Here is a 25054-nt window from a genome sequence, read left to right on the forward strand (position 1 = left end):
CAATTTTGGAAAGACAGTATTGTAGTCAGCTGCATTGCATAGTAAGATTATGTTTGACTGGGTAAAAATATGACGTCTTCGACTGTCACTGTCTAGGCTTTGTTTTCTTTTACAGGGCTTTGACGCACGTGGAGTTTTGTTAATTGGTTGAAGGTGAAACTACACATCCCAGAATGCCTGTCGCCACTTTTGACGCAGGCGCTCCAGATCAAAACACCCAGTCAAATTTGTCTTAATCCAGTTACGTAGAACTGTTTATGACCGTTAGTGACGCCGAAAGAAAGCTTGACTGAAATCGGCTGTCGATTCCATATTGTTTTTTTTATATTAAAGGCCCACATTGAAAACAACTTTCAACTTGAAGAGCCATGGTCGAAGGAGACAACAAGAGCGCGAACATGTTGGTTAGTACGAAGATGACGATGTTGTTCCTTATCGAAGGTTAGCGTGTGCTAATCTGCGATATGCGATGCTTTTCGGGCCTCCGATGTAGCTCCAGGTCGCTGCCACCCAGCCTCCTATCTGCCGTGTCACCCTGTTCGTTAATTTAAAAGCATTTTCTTGTTTTCTTGCTATTTTGCGGCGACTACTCGACCGTGACGATGACCGCTACTGACGTCTGCGGGCTAACATGCTAGCACGCAGCTATCCGCCTTGCCTTGTCCTCAAGCTAAACGTGTGACTTGCGGTTTCCCCCACACATGACTGCTCTGATGTTTTGATATTTGACTGTAACAGTTGCTCTAATGTAATGGATCTCATGAGCTTTTACACCTAGTACCACTTAAAAAAAAAAAAAACGCAACCAACCAGGTACCACCATTAGGGATCACCAAGGTTTTTCTTTTTTAAATGTTCAAATAATGTATTTTGGGTACCAATTCATTCCTTGGGCTGTGGGTAATGAGAAAATGGCTTTTTTTTTAAATTACCTATTAATATTGTTGGTCTACATGCCCAAAAGAACAAGAAAACCGCACATAAAAAATGTGTGGGTTTTTTTTTTTTGTTGTTGTTGCAAAAACATGAAATAATTGGTCTCAGCTTGTTTAATGCTTCTGTGGTTTAACTTTTCATTCGGGTCATACTTTAATACATCAGATGATAAATGATGCCATCCTTTTATGAAATATTTTTCAAAACCCAACAAGAAATGGGTTAAATGTGTAATTTCCCTTAAATTCGTCTATGAAAACTTAGCAAAAAGCCGACTTCCTTGAGATTTGAATGTTCCTGTGACTACAAAGATTGACACCAACGGTGTCTTAAACTTAAGGAAAGTCCATAACTTTATGGGAACGTTCACAACTTGCTTTATTCCTTAATTTCAAGGGAAGTCCACAGCTGCCACTAGATGAAAGTCCAAATGTCAGTACTGTCACTACTTTGATGCTGCAAAAATAAAGAAATACAGTGAGGTATAACTGGCAATGCAGCGTCTAGTGTGGCAGAAAAATGTGTATTTAAAATTGATTGAGCATGTAGACACAGAACTTCATGGAATATTAAATGAATTTTAGTTTATTGAATAATTTGAGTTTTACATTAACCTAGATTTTACCAAACAATTTTATGAAAAAAGCCTCAATCAATAACAAAGTATACTGTGCAATGTATTAAAATATGCAGAATCAAATGCACAAAACGCAATGACCAATTACTTGGGCAAGTGCACGATGTAAAAAAATATAAAATAATCATGGAACTTTAGCTGCAACAGTAACACCTTCTTGATCACTTGCAGTGGATCTTTAGCAGTACTTGCAACTTAAACACACTCAACATACTGACCCAACAGCATTCAACATATCTGAAATCAACCTGACAACAAGAAGCATACATAAACATCCCAAATTGTCCCCGAACAGTGTTGCATTTTATCAAGTCCAGACAGTGACAGATTAAGAGAGATCATTGTATATCAATTAATGCAGAAATCAGTATAATTTACATCGGTTTTTAGGGCTGTGTGCAGAAATTTTAAGTAGAATGAACCAGTAAAAACCTTGCATGCCGTTTACAACATTTCCTTTTGATTGCTCATCTTCGTTCAAAACAACCTCGAGCAGGCATGTTCCTTTTCGGCACCAGTGGCATGCAGGGTATTATTTATCCACCTCGTACGGTCCAAAAACGTAACAGATTACTAAGGTAATTAGTTATTATGAAAGATATCATCATAATTCATCTAATACTAACTGTATATGTGTTTTACACTGATGAAAAATCAATCACAAAAATAAACCGATCTTTAAACTTTCACTTCGCATCAAATCCCCTTATTCTCGTCGCAGTCCCTCCAAACTGGAATACACATGGCCTTGAGGTTCTCCACAGTTCATTGCGCGAGGTCTTAAATCCTTCAAAATGCACAATTTCACGTCACATGCCGTAATAGAACAAGTGTTTTGTGAACCAAAAATGTAGCGCTTCTCCCGAAACCAGACTGAGAGCACCCCAAGCAGCCATGGCGGTTGCTACCACCAGAATGACCAACAATTAAATGCAGTCTTTGCCTCAGTGTTCATCAAAATGAGGCATTATTTTTCATTCCTAAAAAATATTTTTCGTATCTAACGTTGCGCACATTTTGAACGTAACTCTGCCTTTAATTATAGGATCATTATAAAAAATACTACTAAAATAAAAGTCCTATTTAAAAGGTGATTTTATGCAAATGAGTTTAAAAACTTAACAGTTCTTACTCATTAAGTGTAAATATTTTGTACTAAAAGTACAGTACATAAGTAAAGAGAGGTTTTCCACGAGGTTTGGAGTGTTTATGGGAATTGATAACCATTTTTCCAGAAGCGCATTTATGAGGTTACACGCTGATGTTGGATGAGAAGGCCAGGCTCTCTGTCTCGCTCTCATTTATCTCAAAGCATTCTCTAGTCCAGTGATTTCCAACCTTTATAGAGTCTTGGCACACCAACAAAAGTTAATGTCACCAAAAAGGAATAGATTAATTACTCTATGTACTTCCTGCCATCTAATAGAAGAGGATTTTTTTGTTCTGTCTGTCATTGTGCCTCACTGGCATAAATAGATGAAAACAGATACATTATTTCTTGGAAATAAATGTTTTTTTAGCAGTTACATAAAATTGGATAACTTCCCACGGCACACCTGAAGAGCGTTCACGGTACACCAATTTACCCCGGCACACTGTTTGTGAGTCACTGCTCTAGTCTTGTAGCTAGGATGGTGCAGGACAGTCAAGGTTATCCACATCAAACTCATCCGTGTTGTTCTCAAACTACGTTTGCGCACTGATCCACAGTCATGTTGGAACAGGAAGGGGCCTTCCCAAACTGTTCTCATAAATTCTTAATTGTCCAAAATATTACCTCTTCAGCACCTGTGAAAGGGGGTAATCATTTGTTATAGCTTCAGCATACCAAAAGATTCAAACAGTTTGAGGTTTTTCACCTGTTCCTTCATTTTTGGGCACCACTGCACAAATAAAGGTCCTTGAAGACATGGACAAACTTGACTGCCCTGCACAAAGTCCTGCCCTCAATCTGATAGAACACCTTTGGGTTCATTTCGTGTGGACAGGCATCCAGTCCTCCTGGTGCAACATCAGTGTGTGCTTCTGGAACAGTGAGTGAAAATTCTCACAAACTGTTCTAAAACTTGTTGAAAGCCTTCCCAGAACAGGTGTGTTTTAGCTGTAAAGAATAGACCCAACACCATATTAAACTACATGAATTTAGAAGGGCATAACACTTAAAATGGGCTATCACTTAAAATCATGCGTGACTAAAGGCTGTTTAGTTAACATTTTTACCAATATAATGTATATTAGAGCTAGTTGGCTGGCTAAGGCTCCAGCTCACCTGTGAGCCAAATGAAGATAAGTGCTATAAAAAATAGATATGGCAGTACACAGTAATATGATGTCATAGAATTGAATGTGATTATAATATGATTTGTTGTCATGTGCAGGCGCAGGAAACTGCGCAGCTGGAGGAGCAGCTTCAGGCGTGGGGCGAGGTGATCCTGGCTGGGGACCGCGTCCTGCGCTGGGAGAAGCCGTGGTTTCCTGGAGTTCTGTTAGCCAGCACCACTGTCCTCTTCCTGTGAGTGTGTTGGCCACCCAGCTCAGCTTTTTTGGGAATTCCTCCGTATCTTCTATATATAATACCCTATATAGTGTGTTTGAGAAGGAAAGAAGGGGCGGGGGTGGCTAAAGAGTCTTCTTCTTCCACTTTTCCTTTCGGCTTCTCCCGTGAGGGGTCGCCACAGCGAGTCATCTTTTTCCATCTTAGCCTATCTCCTGGATCTTCCTCTCTAACCCCAAATGCCCTCATGTCTTCCCTCACCTCCAAAACATCCAACTTTGGCTGTCCCTCTAATGAGCTCATTTCTAATCCTATCCAACCTGCTCAATCCGAGCGAGAACCTCAACATCTTCATTTCTGCCACCTCCAGTTCTGCTTCCTGTTGTTTCTTCAGTGCCACCGTCTCTAATCCATACATCATGGCCGGCCTCACCACTGTTTTGTAAACTTTGCCCTTCATCCTAGCAGAGACTCTTCTGTCACATAACACACCAGACAACTTTCGCCAGCTGTTCCAACCTGCTTGGACCCGTTTCTTCACTTCCTGACCACACTCTCCATTGCTCTGGATTGTTGACCCCAAGTATTTGAAGTCGTCCACCCTCGCTATCTCTTCTCCCTGTATCCTCACTCTTCCCCCTCCACCTTTCTCATTCACGCACATATATTCTGTTTTACTTCGGCTAATCTTCATTCCGCTCCTTTCCAGTGCATGTCTCCATCTTTCTAATTGTTCCTCTGCATGCTCCCTACTTTCACTGCATATCACAATATCATCTGTGAACATCATGGTCCAAGGGGATTCCAGTCTAACCTCATCTGTCAGCCTATCCATTACCACTACTAAAGAGTGCTGGAGTGAAAGTGAAGAGCACACGCGGTACTATTAGGGTCTAGCTGTGGAATGTGGAATTGATGGAGATGAAGAGCAACTACATTTAAAGCCAAAGGTTTACATACATTGTGCAAAAACACACAATTTTTTGGTCTCACTGAAGTAAAATCAGAATCAGACTAATTTGCGAGTGCATCGTCCTGAGGTTATGCCTGTGTGCTCACAGTCTGCTTTGGAAAGACCAGAAACCTGCTGTGATGAAGTAACGGTACATTTGCTCAGTGACGATGATCTAAATGTTACTCTTTTATTAATTATTGCTTAGGGGCTATATCATATGCAAGACTGAGATTTCAACTTCTGAATTTGGCACTGTTTGTACCAATCCAGTTTCAGCGCTAGTGACGTTTAAGTCTAGTTCACCAATTAAACAAGAGAAGAAAGTCACATGACCTCACACAACGTCTTTTATTGGGCTTCCGGGCATAGGTATGAACAATATATCAGCCAGCTTTGCTGATTGTTGTGCCTACATGGCAGCCATGTTGGGAAGGTTGTTTTTGCCATGTAGGCCATGGAGTGCTAATGCTTATATTAAGACACGCTTTCATGTATTTGGCATGGTCTGCCCAAATGTGGATATTTCACCCCACTTACAGCTCTAGAAAACACTGTACAGAAAATTGCAGATGTTTTCTTGTGGCTTTGATTGTACACTAACAGCACCCAGCAACATCAGTATTTGTACATCCTCATTTTGTATTTTTTTTAATGTCATTATTGTCAAGTAATAGTACTGTTACCAGAGTATAATGAGTTAAGTATATTTGGAGATGAGTCTGACTCAAAGTAGTTTTAATACCTTTGCATAGCTCAACATAGCAACAACACTGTAGCACAAAGAGGGCTGGTTAAAAAAAAAACAAAACAAAAACACCTAAACCACTGAGAAACGGCAGTAACAAAGGAGCAACACGCTAGCACAGTATTAGCACTACGCTAACAGGGCCGGTTTAAAAAAAAAACATACTGGTAAAAGTCACTTCCTCGGCATATATATTCCACCAGTCTCACTCTTACCTTTTCCGCTCGAGTGCCCCATTGCGACCGTAAATTAGCCGCATAACTGCATAAGCCGCAGGGTTGAAAGCGTGTGAAAAAAGTCGTGACTTAGAGACCGGGAAATTACGGTAATTGGGTGGTGTAAATGCAAATGTCTTTCTGTGTGAAGAGAATGTATTTTGCTACCTAAATCATGAAGAGAAAATGCAGATAATCAGCAACAATGGGTAATTCTAAAAGGAAGTGTAACAAATTGACCCCACACCCGCACTCCCAAAAAAAGCCATGCTGTCACTTTTTCTTTGGAATCTTTCACTCATTGGCTACTTTAACATCACTGATTTGTATTTCACCATACAGTCCACTATTAAAATTTTTATATAGTGTTTAGAGAATGATTAATGATTCTGTATGCAATTCATGCAATCATTTTTGACTCCCGAATCACTATAAAGGGATTTTCAGTGGACATTTTAACAAATATATTTTAAAAAAAAAATCTTGTCTGGTGATAAGGATATAACTGTGAATGCATCTTGTGTCCACTGTACCTCAACTTCCTGTTCCTCCTCTCAGGCTCATTTACTATTTGGACCCGTCGGTCTTGACGGGCGTGTCGAGTGGCGTCATGCTTTTGTGCCTGGCTGACTATCTAGTACCAACGCTGGCTCCCAGAGTCTTTGGCTCCAACAAGTGGTGAGAATGTGACAGGACCTACTTCCTGTGGGCCTTCATCTACTTCCTCTGTAACTGTATTCATGTGTCCTGTTTGTCCACATCCACTCCTGTGTGAGTGAGTCAGTACTTCCTGTGTCTCTGGGTCCACTTCCTGATAGACTTTTTAGAATTTTTGGGGGCCAATGAGGCTGTTTAAAAAGGATGGAGTTATTGATCTGTTTAAATGACTTTTTCGTTGACTAGCTAGCGTCACATCTACTGTCTATTCCAGTGATTTCCAACCAATGTGTCGTCTGCCGTGAGCAATCTGCAGGGATGTCGTGGAAAATGATCAAATTTTACTTAACTGCTCACATGATTATTAGTTGACAAAAAATAATGTATTTATGCCAGTGAGGCATATTGACAGACAGAACAAAGAAATGCTCTTCTCTTAGACTTTTACTGTCTACTTTTTGTGACATATGTGCCTTCACTCCATAAATGTTGGAAATGACTGCTCTAGTCAGGTCATGCGTTCTAATTAGTCAGGTTTGACCAACATTACAATGTGACAGAAATAATGGGAGCTAATTGACGATAGTTGAATGACTTCTTCTTTTCCTTTTGACTATTGTGATTAAATCACATCACCCACACCTTATACACAGAGCGAAACTTTAGGACATGGTTAAACAGAACGCTAGCATGTTTACAACCGTTATTGGTAGCACTAGCTTGCTAGGCTACATAATGTTTTGTCGCCTGCTTGTAAGAAGGATTATATTGATTGTGATAAACTAGCTTTTGGATTCAAATATACATGGTGGTAACGCAGAGTAAATGTCTTTAGCAGAGCTTGATTGGATTGACGAATGATGCCATTAAACCCAATCAGCCGATCAAGATAAAATGCTCAATGTAATCAGTCGTGAGCTCGACAAATTCTGACAAAATTGGACACACCGGCACGAGTCTCACTCCCCACACTGTAAAACATGTTTGCTCAACTGAAAGTAACACTATTCACTGTACTCAGATATTTGTAACTTGATCTCTAAGCATGTATTCAATACTACTTCAATTGAAATACCTTCAAAATATCGCTGGAAATATATAATTTAATTTTCATTACAGCGTGCAGCCAGTGGCGAAGATGCATAAAAACGTAGCCAGCTATCCAGTGCCTGTTGGGTTGTTCAAGAAAAAGTGTGGCGAGGAGATTTTTGTACTGTGGCTTTGAGGTTTCATGACCCAATCAATGGCAATCCCGATTCAGGGTTGCTTTTAGCGGAACTAGGGGGCCAAGCCCAGCTCCGGGGAAAAAAAAACCCACATCATAATCCACCGAATTTTACATATGGTACAATGCAGTCATAAAAGTACCATTCACCTGCTAACTCCAAAACCCAGACTCGTCTATCAGATTGGCCACTCCAGAGAATGCCACTCCACTCTTCCAGAGTCCAGTGGCGGGACGCTCTACACCACTGCATCTGACGCTTTGCATTGCATTTGGTTATGTTTGGCTTGGATGCAGCTGCTTGGCAATGGAAACCCGTTCCATGAAGAGCTCTGTGTGCGTTCTGTTCTTGAGCTAATCTGAAAGTCCCGTGAAATTTGGAGGTCTGTCCTGAAAGACTCGGTGGAAAGCCGACGATCTCTTCACAGTACGGGGCTCAGCATCCACTGGCTACGCACCATCACTTTACGTGGCCTACTGCTTTGTGGCACAGTTGCCATCATTCCCAAAAGCTTTCACATTCTTATAATACATCTGCCCCATTGACAGTCGACAGTTGGAATATTTAGGAATGAGGAAATTTCACAGCTGGATTTATCACAGTTCCATGCTCACTGACCTCCTGAGAGTAACCCATTCTTTCACAAATGTTTGGATAAACATCCGTTCACTGTTCGTGGGTGTGTGTGGACGGATTAGGACTACGGAGCAACAGCAGCGTTTCCACGAGATCTGCGGCAACATGGTGAAAACACAGCGCCGCCTGCTGGGCTGGTGGCGCCGTTTGTGCACACTCAAAGAGGAGAAACCAAAGATGGTGAGAGGGGGGGGGGGTGGTGGTGGGGATCTGAAAATGTTCTCCCATGGGCCCGAATAGCAGTGCTGACCATGTGGTCCGGTGTGATCTCGTGCTGTTTTCAGTACTTCGCGTCGGTGATTAGCGGCCTGCTGACAGTGGCCTGGATCGGACAGCAGGTGCACAACCTCTTTCTCACCTATTTGATTGGTGAGTGAGCGCACGGTCGACACACCGGGCAGCTGAGCACTTAACGGTGAAATGCCAAGACTGAGTGACGTTGTTGTGGCGCGTTTCAGTGAGCTTGATGCTGCTGCTTCCGGGGCTCAACCAGCATGGCGTCCTGTCCAAGTACACTGCCATGGCCAAGAGAGAAATCAACAAGCTGATCAAGAACAAGGAGAAGAAGAACGAGTAGACACGCAATGCAAAATCCACAAAACACGCTAGACCGACACTAACTACTGACTACTTGACTTCCGGCATTGTGACTGCGCATCTCGTGTCATTTTCATCTCTCGTGTTATCATGTAGCTCCTCATCTTCTATTATTCATCCTCTTTCACGTCAACTGGATAGCATGCAGTAAATGTGCAGATATTTCATATGAAAAAATACCAAATGAGCCTGCTGTTCGCGCAACCGTGTCCCTGCTCCCTCCGCTGACATCATGTAAATAGGCCCCTCCCTCTTCACTCTTGTTTATTTATGTGGTCTCTCGTGACTCGTTTGAATCGTAATAATGTGAATAAAGTTGACTTTAAAGTCAAATAAAAATGTCAATTATCTGCAGGCATGAAAGCAGTTTCAACTGAGTTTTTTTTTTTTTTTTTACCCTTTGTGAAGCCCCAAACTATTATTTTTATTAGTAGCTGCATACACACCTACCTGTCATTTGGAACCCACGAAGCTCTCGTCCTCTGCACCCGTGGTATCCATTTTTCACAACAAACAAGGTCTCTTTCAAACTTCTGAAGGGTAATTCCATTCTCCCGAGTGTTCACGCAATGTCCAGGAATGCAATGAGCTGGCATTTTGGCTAACACGGAGGAACAATGAGCTACCTTTCCGGAGGTAAAACTAATGGAAACAAACGAGTCCACTTGGGGGCGCCTCTGTCCTGTACGTCACTTCCAGCTTCTTCTCGAAAACATCCCTCGAGAATTTTCATGGCGCGAGTTACAAAAAGCTGTATACGTCAAAATCATGTTTTGTGGTGAAAAAACGCATGGGCCCATTTCGGCTGCCGTTTTTTCATTAATAACAATAAAAATCATCCATTTCATGGCAGTAGCCCTTTAAGCAGTCTTAACGCTTCCATATACATATAGACATTAAAATATAGTGTTTGTTTTTTGCTAAAAATGAAAGATGGGGTATTTTTTTTAGATCATCCATTTTCTGAGCCGCTTATCCTCACAAGGGTCACAGAAGCTGCAGCCTCTCTAACTTAAGGCCAAAGGGAACTCCACTCTGAACTTGTTGCCAGTCAGTCGCACGGCACATATCGACTCAATCATCAATCCCACGCTGCCGCATCAAAGTCAGGCGTGTGTACCGCTACACTATCAGTGACTCCTTGCATGAATAATGTTAAATTGAAGAGAATTTCAAAGGCTCGAAATAAAATTTCAACTTTGTGATTTAATGAGTAGCCTTTAAAATAACTACAAATGACGTTCTTTCTGGATAAATACTACGTATGGGAAAAAGAATGCTGATCTAATTGTTTTTGGACCATTTTTGTAAATTTGTTAATAACAAATATCAGTGCGTCACCAGATGTGAAATGCATGTGGGTGCGTATGTGTGTGTACGTGTGTTCATTTATGCAACTACCATCTTTTCCCAAGCTCTTTATGGACAGGAAACGTGTAGGTGTGTTGTTTGTGGTGTCCATCAGGGGGTGTCAACAACACTGAGAAGACTCCAAGCATATTACCGTTTTCAGAAAAAGTTCTCCTTTCGGCTTGGGTTGCCACAGCATGTCATCTTTTTCCATCTGAGCCAATCTCGTGCATCTTCCTCTCTAACACCCAAAGTCTTCATGTCCTCCCTCACAAGATCCATCAACCTCCTCTTTGGTCTTCCTCTCGCTCTTTTGCCTGGCAGCTCCATCCTCAGCACCCTTCTACCAATACAGTCACTCTCTCGGCTCTGTGGACATGTCCAAACCATCAAAGTCTGCTCTCTCCCTATCCAACCTGCTCAATCCGAGCGAGAACCTCAACATCTTCATTTCTGCTTCCTGTTGTTTCTTCAGTGCCACCGTCTCTAGCGGAGACTCTTCTGTCACATAACACAGCAGACACCTTCCGCCAACTCTTCCACCCTGCTGGGACCTGTTTCTTCACTTCCTTCCTGCCTTCTTCTTTCTCATCTCTATCCCTCCGTCTGGCCAACCTGTATTCACCTTTCAAATTGTTTTTTGTTTTTTTTTAACTAATTTAGTAACTTTTTGCATCACTGAATCCCAAAACAACACCTGTTTCTCTTGTTCAGATCAGGTTTTATGCCAGGCTCTGGTCAGTTTATTAACCAAATGTAACAAACTCTCTTGCTGTCACTTAAATAGTAGATATTGATAAAAGTAAGAACCTGTAAATTAAATACAACTTCAGTGACATCATTGTTCAAAATTCAGAGCATGAACCTCTGATCATTTATTGTATGAAATCTGGTTGGGATAATCGAATTGATCAAGTGCAATTGCAGTCAATTAGTACAAAAGCAACCGGGGATCACTTTCGTCGCTTTCCTTTTGTTCATCTTTTTAAATGTAATTGTTTTCTAAGGTTTGGTAAATGTTTGCAGCGATGGACTGAAGCAGAATTTGATTTGTTCCCATCTTCCACCATATTTATGTGTACGGTATATACTGTAGATCCGCTTTCGCTACTTTATCGCTCTGAATATTTGCATTTGTTGTTGAAATGTCACTTGCTGGTTAATCGGTGCAAATTTGTTTGTAAAGTTGCTCAATTTTAAATTAGCGTGACAAAGCATTTAAATTGCTTCCAACAAAGAACTGAAAATAAAAGCAGGAAGTTAGCACGTGGAACGGCCAAATACTTTCGCATCATTACTGTGTAATTATTTGTTGCACGTAAGTCATTATGACATTAACTTTCTGTTAGAATCCAAGAGCAAATTCTTTGAATTGGCTATGCTAGTCTCTCATTGCTTTAAATCGATGTCACATGATGACCCAGTGCCTCCATTTCAGCCTTAAAGGTCAAGTTTCATGAAATGCACGATTTTTAGTATGTTATTCATGAAAAAACGGCAGCCGACATGCAACCATGCGTTTTTTCCACCACAAAACATGATTTTGACCCACTGAATGACGGCCTCCGCAGGCCTTGTGGATCGCTCTCGGCCGGGGTGGCTCATCTCTGCTGCGGAAGAGGATCAGACGGGGTGGCGGTTTGTTGTCCTCGTCGCTCGCGGGCGGCATGGAGGTTGTTCGAGCGGGGAGGTGGTTTTTCCATGATCCGCATATCATCTAAATATGCCTCAAAACCAAAGGGTAATATTGCCCCGGTCACTTCACTCGGTTGTGGGATGTTCTCTTTTTCGAAAAGAGCTTTCGTGTCATTAGAGGCGTGTTCGTCTCCCACAGTAGGGGCCACTCCGTGTTTTCAATGGCGAATGTCCGGGGTGATGTCACGGGCAGGAGATGCAGCCAATATGGCGACCACTTGGATGTCGTCGAATGGCACTTCCGCAACTTGACACTTCCGCATGGATGACGCTCAAAATTATTTTTTCGTATAGACATTGAAGTGAATTGTGTGTGTTTCTTTCGGCTTGTCCCTTTCGGGGTCGCCACAGCGTGTCATCTCAGATGAACGCACATATTTGTCTGGCACAAGTTTTACGCCGGATGCCCTTCCTGACTATTATGTGTATTTTTCATTATAATATCTATTTTAGAATGTTTATAGAGATGACATTTGACCTTTAACTTTCCAAATATTTTTTTTTTTTTTGTGTGTGTGGCTGTAGGTTATGGAGGTAGATTTCATGCACAAGTAAGTTGTAGACGAGATGAAGTGAGGAGTGGTTTTAAAAAAAAAAAAGAACAACAACAACAACCCCCATTTGGAACCTTCCAGAGCTGAACAGGTTATTTGGAAACAGGCGAATGTCACGATTGGAAAGGGGGGCAGCCCTGAAACGCTCGCATGTTGACAAGCAAGAGGACGGGGCGTGGTTCACTGCACAACTGCGTGAGCAAATAGCCCAAGAGTTTAAGAACATTTGTCAACGTGCGATTGCAAGGAATGCAGGGATTGCATCATCTACGGTCCAAAATATCGTCAAAAGATTCGGAGAATCTGGAGAGATCCCGAAAAAACAAGCGTGGAATCCGTTTGACCTTTGATCCCTCGCGGCAATCGTTGCCACGTGAGTTCAGGAAGCCTTCGTCATATTACATCGGGTTGTCTCACAGATTCCTGCAGAAAATTTTGAAATTGCAGATTTTTTTTTCAAATTCAAATTTCTTTTCATTTTTTTCCATTTTGTTTTTTTTCCCTCATTTGGTGGAGAATAAACACCGATAATTTTTGGGTTGTCAATTCTAAGCAGATTTTTGCTAATCATGGTCCACCCAAGGTCCCCCGCGACCCCCGAGATGCAGCATCAATCTAATTTTATGATCAAATCATTATGACCTTGAGAAAAGGTCATAGGTGACATCATCCGCAACAGGCCCCTGTGACTGGAACTTTTGTTTTTAATGGAATTTTTTTCTCTCTTCCATTACTTTTGTTTTACTTGTGATAGTTTTGAAATTGTGACTTTTACACTTTCGCTGGAGTTCATACTTCATCTTAGCCATTTTCCTTGGTGTTCTCGTTAATAGCCAAAAATCACTGGGAATACAATTAAGATAAGCATATCAAGTATAATGAGATCATTTGCATTCTTATCGTTGTGGACTGCGAGATGCAAACCTTTTAGTGGTAGCAGGAACTTGAAAAATGAACAGGAAATTGGAAGAAACTGAAGGTTGAATAATTTTTTCCACGACTTCACGTGTGTACAAAAAAAAGAAAATGTTTGTAGCTCTCACACGTGGACAAACTTTTACGTGAAACGCAATTTTGACAATCAGGGGAATCCCGTCTGTCCCTGCTAGAGGATGATTGACAAGCGGTGTTAAAATATCTTTCCTGGTGCTGGTCGGCTCCCGGCAGGCGAGCGAGGTGATCTGCACAAGTTCTAAAAGACAAACACATCAGCTTCTTGAGGTCAGCACGCAAACCTTCAGGTGTCGGCCAGACCGGCCTCTGACATTCTGCGAGTGTTTTCAAATCCAAACTTGGATGATGAAGACAATGGGAAAGTTCAAGAATGCGACCAATCAACTTTTTCATCCTCTCGGTTGTTTGCGTTTGCAAAAAACAAACCGCTGTCTATCTCGCACTCGCTATCTACTGTATTTGTTTGTACTGAAGGTTTGTGGGCGTGGCCAGTGTACAAGTGGGCTAGGTGAAATGGGCGTGGCTTGTGCTTGTGGTTTATTGGCGGTTGCGGAGGTTGTCGGGCATCTTCGCGCTGCCTTCGCTGTCATGGATGTGCCGACGTTAACCGGCACTTTGCTGCTCCTGCTGCTAATCACAGGTCAGAAATTGTGGTTTTTTTTTCCCTTTTTTTTAAAGTCATACAATTATTTCAATACTGGAATTTGCTTCATTGTGGGCTCGTGGCTACCACATCTGTCTCACAGTTCTGAGGTTTGGGCTTCAAATTCTCTGGAGCTCCTGACTCCTGAAGATGACTTTTACATCTTATTTTTTTTTACGCAATATCATTGCCACTTTCTTGAAAGAGAAGCTAGTGTAACACTGAAATTTTGTGATTAAGCCATCACATTTGATGAAGGTGAATTAAATGTTGAGCAACAGCTAAAAGAGGAATGGATTGAATTTACAAAACTAACCTCTTGGAATGCTTCTCATTTTTGGAGGCAGATGTCTCATTTTAACATTGGTATTTTGATATTTGAGATCAACAGTAAGGATTTTTTCTGAGGTAGACCAGCCCCCCATAGCGAGTACTGAAAAATATCAAAAATGGACCTCATACTTGATTGGGAAGGGGGGGGTGTTTATGCATTGCAATAGAAAATGTAAAAAAATATATAATAATAGAAAATGACTTTTGTAAATACTTTGAACACTGATGTTAAAAAAAGGTTCAAATATTTCAAACAAACAATTACTCCTATTTCAACTGCTGGTGGTTTTGACTTTTCGAGCTTTCCTAAAAATGAAATTAATAAATAAGTGCGTACATTTTAGAGGCGCCCCCTCCCCTCACTGTGTACATTTGAACCCCAGACATGATCCAACCATCCATTTTCTGAGCCGCTTATCCTCACAAGGGTCACAGGAATGCCAGCTACCATCGGGCAGGAGGCAGGGTACACCCTGAACTGGTTGGCAGCCAATCACAGGGCACATGGAGACAGACAACCAATCGCACTCACAATCCGGGCAATTTGGAGTCTCCCTGTTGGAAGTATTAAATTAAAAATGATTTCATATGGGTGTCGTGGTGGATCAGCTGGTAAAGTGTTGGCCTCACAGTTCTGAGGTCCCGGGATCAATCCCGACCCGCCTGTGTGGGGTTTGCATGTTCTCCGGGCACTCCGGTTTCCTCCCACATCCCAAAAAGATGCAACATTAATTGGACACTCTAAATTGCCCCTAGGTGTGATTGTGAGTGCGGCTGTTGTCTGTCTCCATGTGCCCTGCGATTGGCTGGCAACCAGTTCAGGGTGTACCTCGCCTCTTGCCCGTTGACAGCTGGGATAGGCTCCAGCACTCTCCGTGACCCTCGTGAGGATAAGCAGCAAAGAAAATGAATGGATGGATGGATCATTTCATATGCTGCGGTCTCAGTTTTAAAAACAGATTCATCACAGAGCTGACACAGCAGATGAGATTTTGATTCAAGTCTATAAACATGTTCATAATATGAATATTATATTCCCCCGTAGCTACTCCCAATTTGTCCTGCACCGACTAATGTTGGAACTCACTATTGTCAACGACATTTTTCCCTGATTGTGACACAAAGTGATCCGATACAGCAGACCTATGCATAATGCACCTGCCATCTTCTTCCTCCATCTTGTGAGACTGTCTTTGCTGCCAGGCTTATTTTGCGATGGGACCGTCGCCCGCTCAGCAATGGTGTCGATATGTGCGCCTGCGATTGACCGGGCGACCAGTTCAGGGTGTAGTCTGCCTTTCACCCAAATCTCGCTAAGAGAGGCTCCAGCTCTCCCGCCACCCTTGTGAGGATAAGCGGCTTGGAAAATGCATGGATGGGATCGTTGGCCAGAGTATTGCCAAAGTGGTGTCAGTGGCTGACATTTCCAGGCAGCAATATTGAGGAAAGCCCCTCATGAATATTTCTCCCAGGGAGTTTCCACCTAGCGGCTCTTGTTGACTGATACCTGATGCCTCCTTGGCAGCCAAACTCATGACTGTCCTCTGCTGACGTCCAAACGAATGATACCATTTTGTTGTTTGGTGTGAGCCTCAAACTTGGAGCATCAATCACACCAACTCAGGCCTTTCTAAGCCGTGTTGCGTGAACTCATGAAGCCTGCTCAGATGAGCAGCAGAACCGACCGGAACAGTCCAGTTGCAAGTGATTTAGTGCCGTCAAGGAAATGTAGTCAAATTAGTCGCCTTCAACCAAAACTTTTGTTCAAATTTGGAGTTTTTGCACAGACGTTTTTTGTTTTATGTCCATTTTATCATGATAAATGTGTACAGTCAAATTTCTCATGGTTCAGTCCAACTGGTGTCAGAGGTTCATTTTTTTTTACTTCATAACTTTCCAATTTCGCTAAAATGGTCAACTTCTAACCCACATTGCCAACTTTCTGTTCATGGATATTTGACACTTTTTTTGCATGTCCTGTCACAAATAGGCACGTCCACCTAATTTGTTGATCTGTTGAATTTGGGGCTGGATTGAGCCAAATTGGCCACTTTCATTATAAAGTGGAACCTAGATAGTTGCGCTACTAAAAATCTTTATCTGGTCATGAAGGAGTATTTGAATAATTATTTCATATCTCGACTTTTGCTGGAGTGTAGTGTAGTGTAGTGTAGTGATTCAGAGTGAGGCCCAAGAGGCAAGCATTGTTGTGTCGAGTATCTGACACGAGTGGAAAAATCTCAAAACGTCACCGTCAAAACCAGTTGGACGACGGCGAGACAGGGAAGTTAAAAAGATTAAATATGACAACGATTTCCACCACTTTGTAAAACATTTTTACTTCCTCTTACCTTTTATTATCTCAAATTTTTTTGTTCATCGTCTTGTTGGTTCGCATTCTTGACATTGTTTTCATTTGCGCCTTTAATGTACACGTGTTTCAAATCAAAACATGACAGAAAAACACATCAGAGGTATCGGTGATAACAATTGCTCTACATTTCTTCTGATAAGGGTTCGATGTCACGGAACACAGATTTCAAGCGATAAACTTCAAACAAAACCTTAAGAAATGCAGCAAATCTATTGCAGTGAGAATTTTTTTTTTCCTGGTAACCAAAATCACATTTGGTTGCACGGCTTCTGTCAAGTGCTTCACATCTGTTGACGACGTCATAAGTCACACAGTTCACACATATTTCTGGACTCTATGCAACAAAGATGTGAAGCACCCATCCATCCATTTCTGGGCTGCTCATCCTCACAAGGGTCACAGGAATGCCAGCTACCATCGGGCAAAAGGCAGGGTACACCCTGAACTGGTTGCCAGCCAATCGCAGGGCACATGGAGACAGACAACGGTCGCACATTCACACCTAGGGGCAATTTAGAGTGTCCAATTAATATATGTCCAAATAATAATAACAATAATAAGATACTACTCATTAATTACACCATTACTGTCACTGGAATAGAACTCTGTACTAGTTGCTGCGCTAGTCAGAGATGAGTTGGTAAGAGGGGGAAAAAAAACACATTTTTGAGGCAAGGGTGGGGTGCCGTATTTTTGCTGTCCAAATATACAGGACGTTTCAATACAGGAGTTGTACACTTGTTTCAAAAGAAAAATGCAAGTAAAATATCAGCTCAGTGATTCACAGGATAGAATTTGTGACTTTCTGCAGTAAATGTTTCAGTTTGTAAAGATTAATTTAGCTTTTGGTCGACCGTTGAGTCGGGTAATAAAATATTTATAACTCATCTAACACAAGTTTGTTTTTTTTTAACACCTCATTGGATATTATTGTCAACACAACACAATCAAGTTTCAGATTTTATCATATCACTGATGAATAAATTAGCTGGCTAGAATGATGTGCATCTTATGAAATGTAAAAATGTTTTGACATTTTTATTCTTTTCATTTTTATTTCTTTTTTTCATCTTCAGAGTGTGGAGCACAACTAAATGGTGAGTCACTACCTTCCTTTCCTCCTCTACACTACACTATTAGTTTATTACTAGTTTTAGTTTAACACCTTACTTGTTGCATTCATTTCACAGTTTTTCCCCTAAAATTGTTCAATTAAAATCTGGTTATTGACTTTAAAAATGTGTATTAATTTCTCAAATAATTGCTGAATCCATCCCTAACTAATTAATTATGTCAAATAATCTGTTACTGTATTCATCATAAATAATAAAAGATGAGTAAAATAAAGATAGCTACACCTATATTTATGAAATAATTGTTGCTTGGTAAAAATAAAAATGAATGATTTTACATATTTTTGCTTGTTTCTCTTTTAATCTCCTATGAGCACAAACATTTGCCCGCCCTCACTTTGCGAGCGTGCGTGTGTGTGTATTTTCAGTGTGCGGGCAGCCCCCGCTCAACAGCCGTATTGTGGGGGGTCAGGCGGCCCCCTTGGGTGCGTGGCCCTGGCAGGTGAGCCTGCACGCCTTCGGGTCACACTTCTGCGGGGGCTCACTCATCAACAGCGAGTGGGTGTTGTCGGCCGCGCACTGCTTTACAAGGTCAGAAACTCACACACACACAAAAAACACAAACAACATCGTGTAGTAGGCCGTCTCAAAATGTAGGGGTCCAAAATGTTGTTTATAATCCATAAAGTACCATGTGTGTGGCCCCTTAAATACCAGTGAAATGAAAAATGTACTATTCATGGAGATAAAAGTGAACATTACATTAACAAATTCATATTTTGAAAAAAAATTTGATTTTTTTTTTTTTTAAATCAATAAAAAGGTGTAATCTTGTCACCTCCTGCCCGATAATAGCTGGGATAGGCTCCAACGGTCCCGTGACCCTTGTGAGGATAAGACGAACAAAAGATTAATGGATAAATATTTGAACCAGAGTCACTGATGGTGTAGTGGTACACACGCCTGACTGGGATCGATTCCCGCTCAGTGATGGTGTCGATATCTGCTCTGCGACTGACTGGCGACCAGTTCAGGGTGTAGTCTGCCTTTCGACCAAAACTAGCTGGGATAGGCTCCAGCTTTCCCGTGACCCTTGTGAGGATAAGCAACTTTCAAAACCCAATGGTTATTGTCCAAAATATCAAACTATATTACATTATATCAGGTATATTGTTGTCAATGGAGGAGTAGATCGACATTTTTGCAGGTTTATGTCATCACGGTGCGTGTCCGTGTGTATGTAGGTCTAGACCTGTCACTGCGTTTCTGGGCCGCCAGAGCCAGCAGGGTTCCAATCCTAACGAGGTAAGCCGCAGCGTCACCGAGGCCATCCCCCATCCCGACTACGACCCCCGCAGCTTCGACAACGACGTGGCGCTGCTGAGGCTTTCCTCACCGGTCACCTTCAACAACTTCATCCGGCCCATCTGCCTGGCCGCCGCCCAGAGCTCCTTCTTCACCGGAATCGACAGCTGGGTCACCGGGTGGGGACGCATCGGCTCGGGAGGTTGGTCCACACTCACAGTTCAATTTGTTTACTAAAAAGTACAGCAAATTTCCTTTTTACAAAAAGTACCCTAGTGTCCCTAATAACATACTATTTATAGTTTTGGATTGACTCCATTTTTTTTTATCTTTACAAAAGTTTTGAAGACTGCAAACTGTCTTCAGTATGTATTCAGTATATTGGTTGACGTTTACAAAAACATTAAGTTGTTGGAAAACCTTACAAGATCTTTGGAGTTCAAAAAAAAAAGTACGTACCTGTACATTTGCCTTTGATGTTTCCATAAAATATTAAATGGTCTTTGTTTCAAACGTAGGGAAATCTCCCCAAACTGAGTTTCTGTTTGTGTGCATGTCCAGTTCCTCTCCCACCGCCCCAGGACCTGATGGAGGTGGAGGTCCCAGTGGTCGGAAACCAACAGTGCAATTGCGACTACAGCCTGACACCATTTCGAATCACCGCCAACATGATTTGTGCGGGCCTAAGAGAGGGCGGAAAAGATGCCTGTCAGGTGACTTGACAGTTGATTTCCCCTCTCTCAATATCACAAAAGCAGTTCAGGAAAAAATAAAAAAGGTCACTGGGGTGTTTTACAGGGTGATTCTGGCGGCCCCATGGTAAGCAAACAAGGCTCTGTGTGGGTCCAGAGCGGGGTGGTCAGCTTCGGAATAGGTTGCGCCCAGCCGGAGTTTCCAGGCGTCTATGCGCGGGTCTCTCGGTATCAGGATTGGATCAGCAGCCACACGGGCAACGCCAACCTGCCGGGCTTTGTCACTTTTACATCCTCGGGCACTGACCCGGACTTGGTGGCTAGCTGTGCCAACTCACCATTCACTGTTGGGACTGCGCCACCCACCACTGCGAACCCACAGCCTACAATCACCAGCACCCCACCACGTGAGCAGCACCCCCCACTGTTTCCAAAATTCCAAACTGAATGTTTACAAAAATCAAAGTTTGTGGAAAACTGTTAAATATTATTGACTGAAAAAAACAGTCATGGCACAACTGTTCATTTATTATAAATACATGTGGTGGCATGGAGTTCCAACTGGTTTGAGCGTCTGCCTCACAGTTCTGAGGACCCGGATTCAAATCTGGCTTCGCCTGTGTGGAGCTTGCATGCTCTCCTTGTGCGTGCACATGGTTGTTTGTGTCTATATGCCCTGCGACTTGAAACCCAAATTGTTTCGATGTAAAAAAAAAAAAAAAAAGCTTGAACTGTGTGATTAAAAAAAAAAAAACAACAACAAAATAAAAACCGTATTGAAAATTGAATTGGGAAAAACTCAATTGTCCTGGAAGATGGACTAGTTACAAAATGTACTTTAGTTGTGTCTGTACTCCAAATTGTCATCCATCCATTTTCCAAGCCCCTTATCCTCACAAGGGTCACAGGAATGCCAGCTACCATCGATCAGGAGCCACGGTACACCCTGAACCGGTTGCCAGCCAATCACAGGTCACATCCGGACAAACAGCTGCACTCACAATCACACCTAGGTGCAATTTAGAGTGTACAATTAATGTTGCACGTTTTTGGGATGTGCGAGGAAACCGGAGTGCCCGGATTAAACCCACGCAGGCACCGGGGGAATGCAAAAACTCCACACAGGCAGGGCCAGGATTTGAACGCAGGACCTCAGAAGTGTGATGCCAATGCTCTACAGCTCCTTTAGTGTCCTGCCTCCAAATTGCTATGATGTTTAAAAAGAATAAGTGTTTCCAAAAAAGGATGAAACCAGTGTCCCCTGCCATTTATTTTCCACAGAGGTATTGTGCGGACAAGCCCCTTTAAACGGGCGCCTCTCAGGCTTTGGATCGGCATCGGCTAGTGAAGGCTCTTGGCCCTGGATGGCCACACTGCACTTGGATGGGAGGCACGTGTGTGGCGGCACACTGGTGGCCTTGGACATCGTGCTTACTAGCGCACAATGCGTCACGCAGTAAGGCATCAAATTCAGCACACAAATGTTCTAATGCACCACTGGCAACTATTTTGAAGAGCGACGGCTCCTGGATTCTCTTACTACATCACTTACGTCTCAAAACTATAATCAACCGTCATCAAAACCTATGTGACCAAACCTACCAACGACCACTTTTAACGTCTGAAAATATCCAAATGATCAGCCCGATATTTGGGATTTTAGGAACATTAGTGTTTTCCTCATTAGCACTGAATGCAGAACATGCACACATAAACACACATTATAGTTATGTATTTATTTAAAGTAAATATATATACTGTAACCAATATCAGCGATTTGCAGGTGTACTGGTTGTCACGTTGTCTGGCGATGGCCCCCAGATATTCTCCTGGTGAGACTGCAATCAACATTTTGGTCTCCCTGTAGTTAAAATGAATGCGTGAGCGATACGCTTTTAAAATATCCACACTAATTTTTAGTCTCACCCACGTCCACTTTCTTGAACAACACGCTTCTTCCTTAAAGGTCAAGTGTCATCCCTATACACAATATCTAAAATAGATATTGAAATGAAAAATCACTTCAATGTCTATACGAAAAAATAAATATGAGCGGAGAGTGAGTCATCCATGCGCAAAGTTATGGAAGTGTCATTCAACATCCAAGAAGTCATCATATTGACTGCATCCCCTCCCCGTGACGTCACCCCAGACATTCGCCATTGAAAACATGCTGTGGCCTCTACTGTGGGACACGGCCCTTCGGACACAGAAGCTGTTTTTGAAGAAGAGAACATTTCACAATTGAGTGAAGTGTCCGGTCAATATTACCCTATTGTTTCGAGCCATATTTTAGATGTTATGCGGATCACTAACAACTGACTCCCAGACAGTATATATGGGCCAGCCCTGGCGAAGCCATGCTCGTCCGCGAGGCTCGACGCGGCAGCCTTCGCTGGCGAGCCCGACGCGCACATCGTCACATTTAGCACCCCTGTCATGCGTACGCGCATCTATTGTTACGTTAAGAGAGATGGATTACATAGGTCCTCCCCAAACTATTATTGTTTTCAGTAGCTGTATACACACCTGCCATTTGGAACCCACAATGCTGTCATCCTTTGCACCCGTGCAATCTGGTTTTCACAATGAAACGGGTCTCTTGGAAACTTATGAAGGGTAAATCTATCCTCCCGAGTGTTCGAGCAATATTCAGCAATGGAACGTGCCGGCATTTTGGCTAACACTAAGGAACAACGAGCTATCTTTCCGCAGGAAAAACTAATACAAAGATACGAGTCCGCTTGAGCACGCTACTGCCTCCGACATCATTTTTTGCTTCTTGTCAAAAAATCCCTCGAGAGGATTTTCATGGCCGGAGTTACAAAAAGCCATATACATCAAAATCATGTTTTGTGGTGAAAAAACAGATGGATCCATACCGGCTGCTGTTTTTTTTTTCCATTTATAACATACTAAAAATCATCCATTTCATGACACTTGACCTTTAAGTATTAATCTTTCTTTTCAAGATTTCATAAATGTCAACCTACAATATTCTGTATGTGCAGCATCAAACACCTAGTATCCATATACTGTATCCAAATCCTCATGCAATTGTTCGCGCCAATCGTAGGGAGCTCCATTTAGGTTATTTTAACGAAGTAAAAGTTCATTTTTCTTAACATAAATACTTATGTAAAATTAGAAAGTAGGCTTCATTAACACTACGCCAAGTACTCAAAATATTACTTGAGTAAATGTAGCAAATTCCTACCCAACTCTGACAGATCCATATGGCAGTTTTGTAAGCTCAAATTGGGCTTGTCCTGCATAGGTCCAATGCAGCAGATTGGACAGTCTTCCTCGGCCGCTTGAGGCAGAACGCCTCCAACAGCTTTGAGACGGCGGTGAGCGTGATCAGCATCGCAACCAGCACGCAGTCCGGTCCAAATGTGGCACTCCTGCAGCTTGCGACCCAGCCGCCACTCTCCGAATTCATTCAGCCCATCTGCATAGAGGGTGGTCAGACCTTCGCCACTGGGTCCACCTGCTGGGCTGCCGGATGGAGCGCGGGCCGAGGAGGAGGTGCATCCACTACTTTTGTCTCTGAGGTTTACAGGAAGTACTTGATTTGAGTGCCAAATTTTCTTTGATTGTAAGTAGGGTAATGTGTGGATGTGCAGATTGGTTGTCACCGTGACGCCACTCCTTGGCATTTTCTCACCATCATCTTCTCTCCGCTTCACACCGTAGAGGAGGCGGCCTTGCAGGAGATCCAGACTTCGCTGCTGGACTGCGGGAACGTGTCGAGTGCTGAAAACATTTGTACGGAACATCTGCCACTCGATCAGGTGACCTTCAGCACTGCACCACTTTAGTTTTATTGTCTCACACACACTGCACAGATAAGCTAGCATTGCAAATTTTGAGTGTTAAATCCTTTCACGTGGAAAAAGGGTCCGTTTTGGACCAACAGGTGCAAAGCGCCGAGCTTCCATGCAGTTTTGTTGCTTGTTCAAAGCAATTGTTCCTGTCCTTGAGTCAAGAACTATTTAATAAGAAACATCAGAACATTCAAAATCTGTATGAATGTACACACGATTTCTATGAGTTACGTGAAAAGTGAACAAATGCCAGCTTTACTGTCCTAACCTCCATGTTTTGTGACTTCCTGTCTTGTGATTTGGGTTTGCGTAGGGAGACAGCGGCGGCCCATTGATGTGCAAACTGAACAGCTCCTGGTACCAGACGGCGGTGCTGTGGGCCAATGCCAGCCAAACGGCTCGAGAGGCTAACATGACGGTCATGCGTAAACTGAGTTCCTACAATAACTTCCTAATCCGTGAGGTAGGGGAATACCTGTCACCCACCCCCTGCAGTGCTGCCCTGGCGCCCTTCCTCAGCCAGCTCCTGCTGGTCACCCTGGGCATCCACCCCATCTTGATGGCGCTGTGCTACTGAGTCAAACAGCAAATATCCCAAAGTCAATGTGAAAGTCTTTTTTTGTTCCCCAACCTTGTTGGATTTCCATTTGTTCTCCTCACAAACAGGCTTTGAAGAAAAATGTCCTTCTTTCCAGATAATGTGAAAATAAGTGCTTCATCGTGATTTAAAAGGTTTTGGGTCAAAACTTATTTATATAACTAACCCTAATAAACGAACATTAATGTTCAACAATTTCAAATTGTATGGCTAGGGTGGTACATGTCAAGACACAGCTGCCACACACACACACACACAGAAACAGCACCGAGCCGATCTATTAAAAATCAACGCTTAGCAGGTCAAACAAAATGTCAGCTTTAAATATTTAAGAGTTTGTTTATAAGTGTAAAAAACAAAAACTTGTGATTTCTAATCAGTCAAATGTGCTACAAGTGTTCAATAAAACAAATAAAATGGCACCATTGTGAGGCCTTCAATGGAACTTCCTGTGCTCAAGAATGTTCATTCACACTCTAAAGAAAAACAGGAAATTGGCACAGGTTTTTTCAAGTGTTGGGTTACAGGTTCTTTTCTGACAATTTCTTCTAAAGTGTC

The 25054-nt window shown here is 42.4% G+C and overlaps 2 protein-coding genes and 1 long non-coding RNA gene across 4 annotated transcripts; 2 read left to right on the forward strand and 1 right to left on the reverse strand.

Annotated features, from left to right (window-relative positions):
• Window positions 1-220: 220 nt before the first annotated feature.
• Window positions 221-9461, forward strand: arl6ip1 (ADP-ribosylation factor-like 6 interacting protein 1). Its single transcript, XM_061846103.1, has 6 exons — window positions 221-404; window positions 3952-4085; window positions 6541-6660; window positions 8564-8681; window positions 8786-8870; window positions 8960-9461. Exons 1-6 carry the CDS (start codon window positions 369-371, stop codon window positions 9076-9078), a joined length of 612 nt encoding a protein of 203 aa, XP_061702087.1. The 5' UTR covers window positions 221-368; the 3' UTR covers window positions 9079-9461.
• A 3470-nt stretch (window positions 9462-12931) lies between these two features.
• Window positions 12932-24916, forward strand: LOC133514360 (transmembrane protease serine 9-like). 2 transcript variants are annotated; one of them, XM_061846000.1, is made up of 10 exons: window positions 12932-13070; window positions 18078-18098; window positions 18503-18665; window positions 19319-19581; window positions 19941-20092; window positions 20178-20478; window positions 21353-21527; window positions 23349-23599; window positions 23768-23865; window positions 24212-24916. In XM_061846000.1, exons 1-10 carry the CDS (start codon window positions 12947-12949, stop codon window positions 24473-24475), a joined length of 1812 nt encoding a protein of 603 aa, XP_061701984.1. In that variant the 5' UTR covers window positions 12932-12946; the 3' UTR covers window positions 24476-24916. The 2 variants fall into 2 exon arrangements, with proteins under 2 accessions (XP_061701984.1, XP_061701983.1); XM_061845999.1 differs by lacking the exon at window positions 12932-13070 and adding an exon at window positions 13657-14291.
• LOC133514363 (uncharacterized) lies at window positions 19478-23410 on the reverse strand. Its single transcript, XR_009798788.1, has 3 exons — window positions 23289-23410; window positions 19839-20062; window positions 19478-19612 (listed from the first exon to the last, which is right to left on the reverse strand). It is a non-coding gene; the product is annotated as an uncharacterized LOC133514363 (long non-coding RNA).
• Window positions 24917-25054: the final 138 nt, after the last annotated feature.

Source organism: Syngnathoides biaculeatus, chromosome 16, assembly GCF_019802595.1.
Source record: "Syngnathoides biaculeatus isolate LvHL_M chromosome 16, ASM1980259v1, whole genome shotgun sequence".
Lineage (NCBI taxonomy): Eukaryota > Metazoa > Chordata > Actinopteri > Syngnathiformes > Syngnathidae > Syngnathoides > Syngnathoides biaculeatus.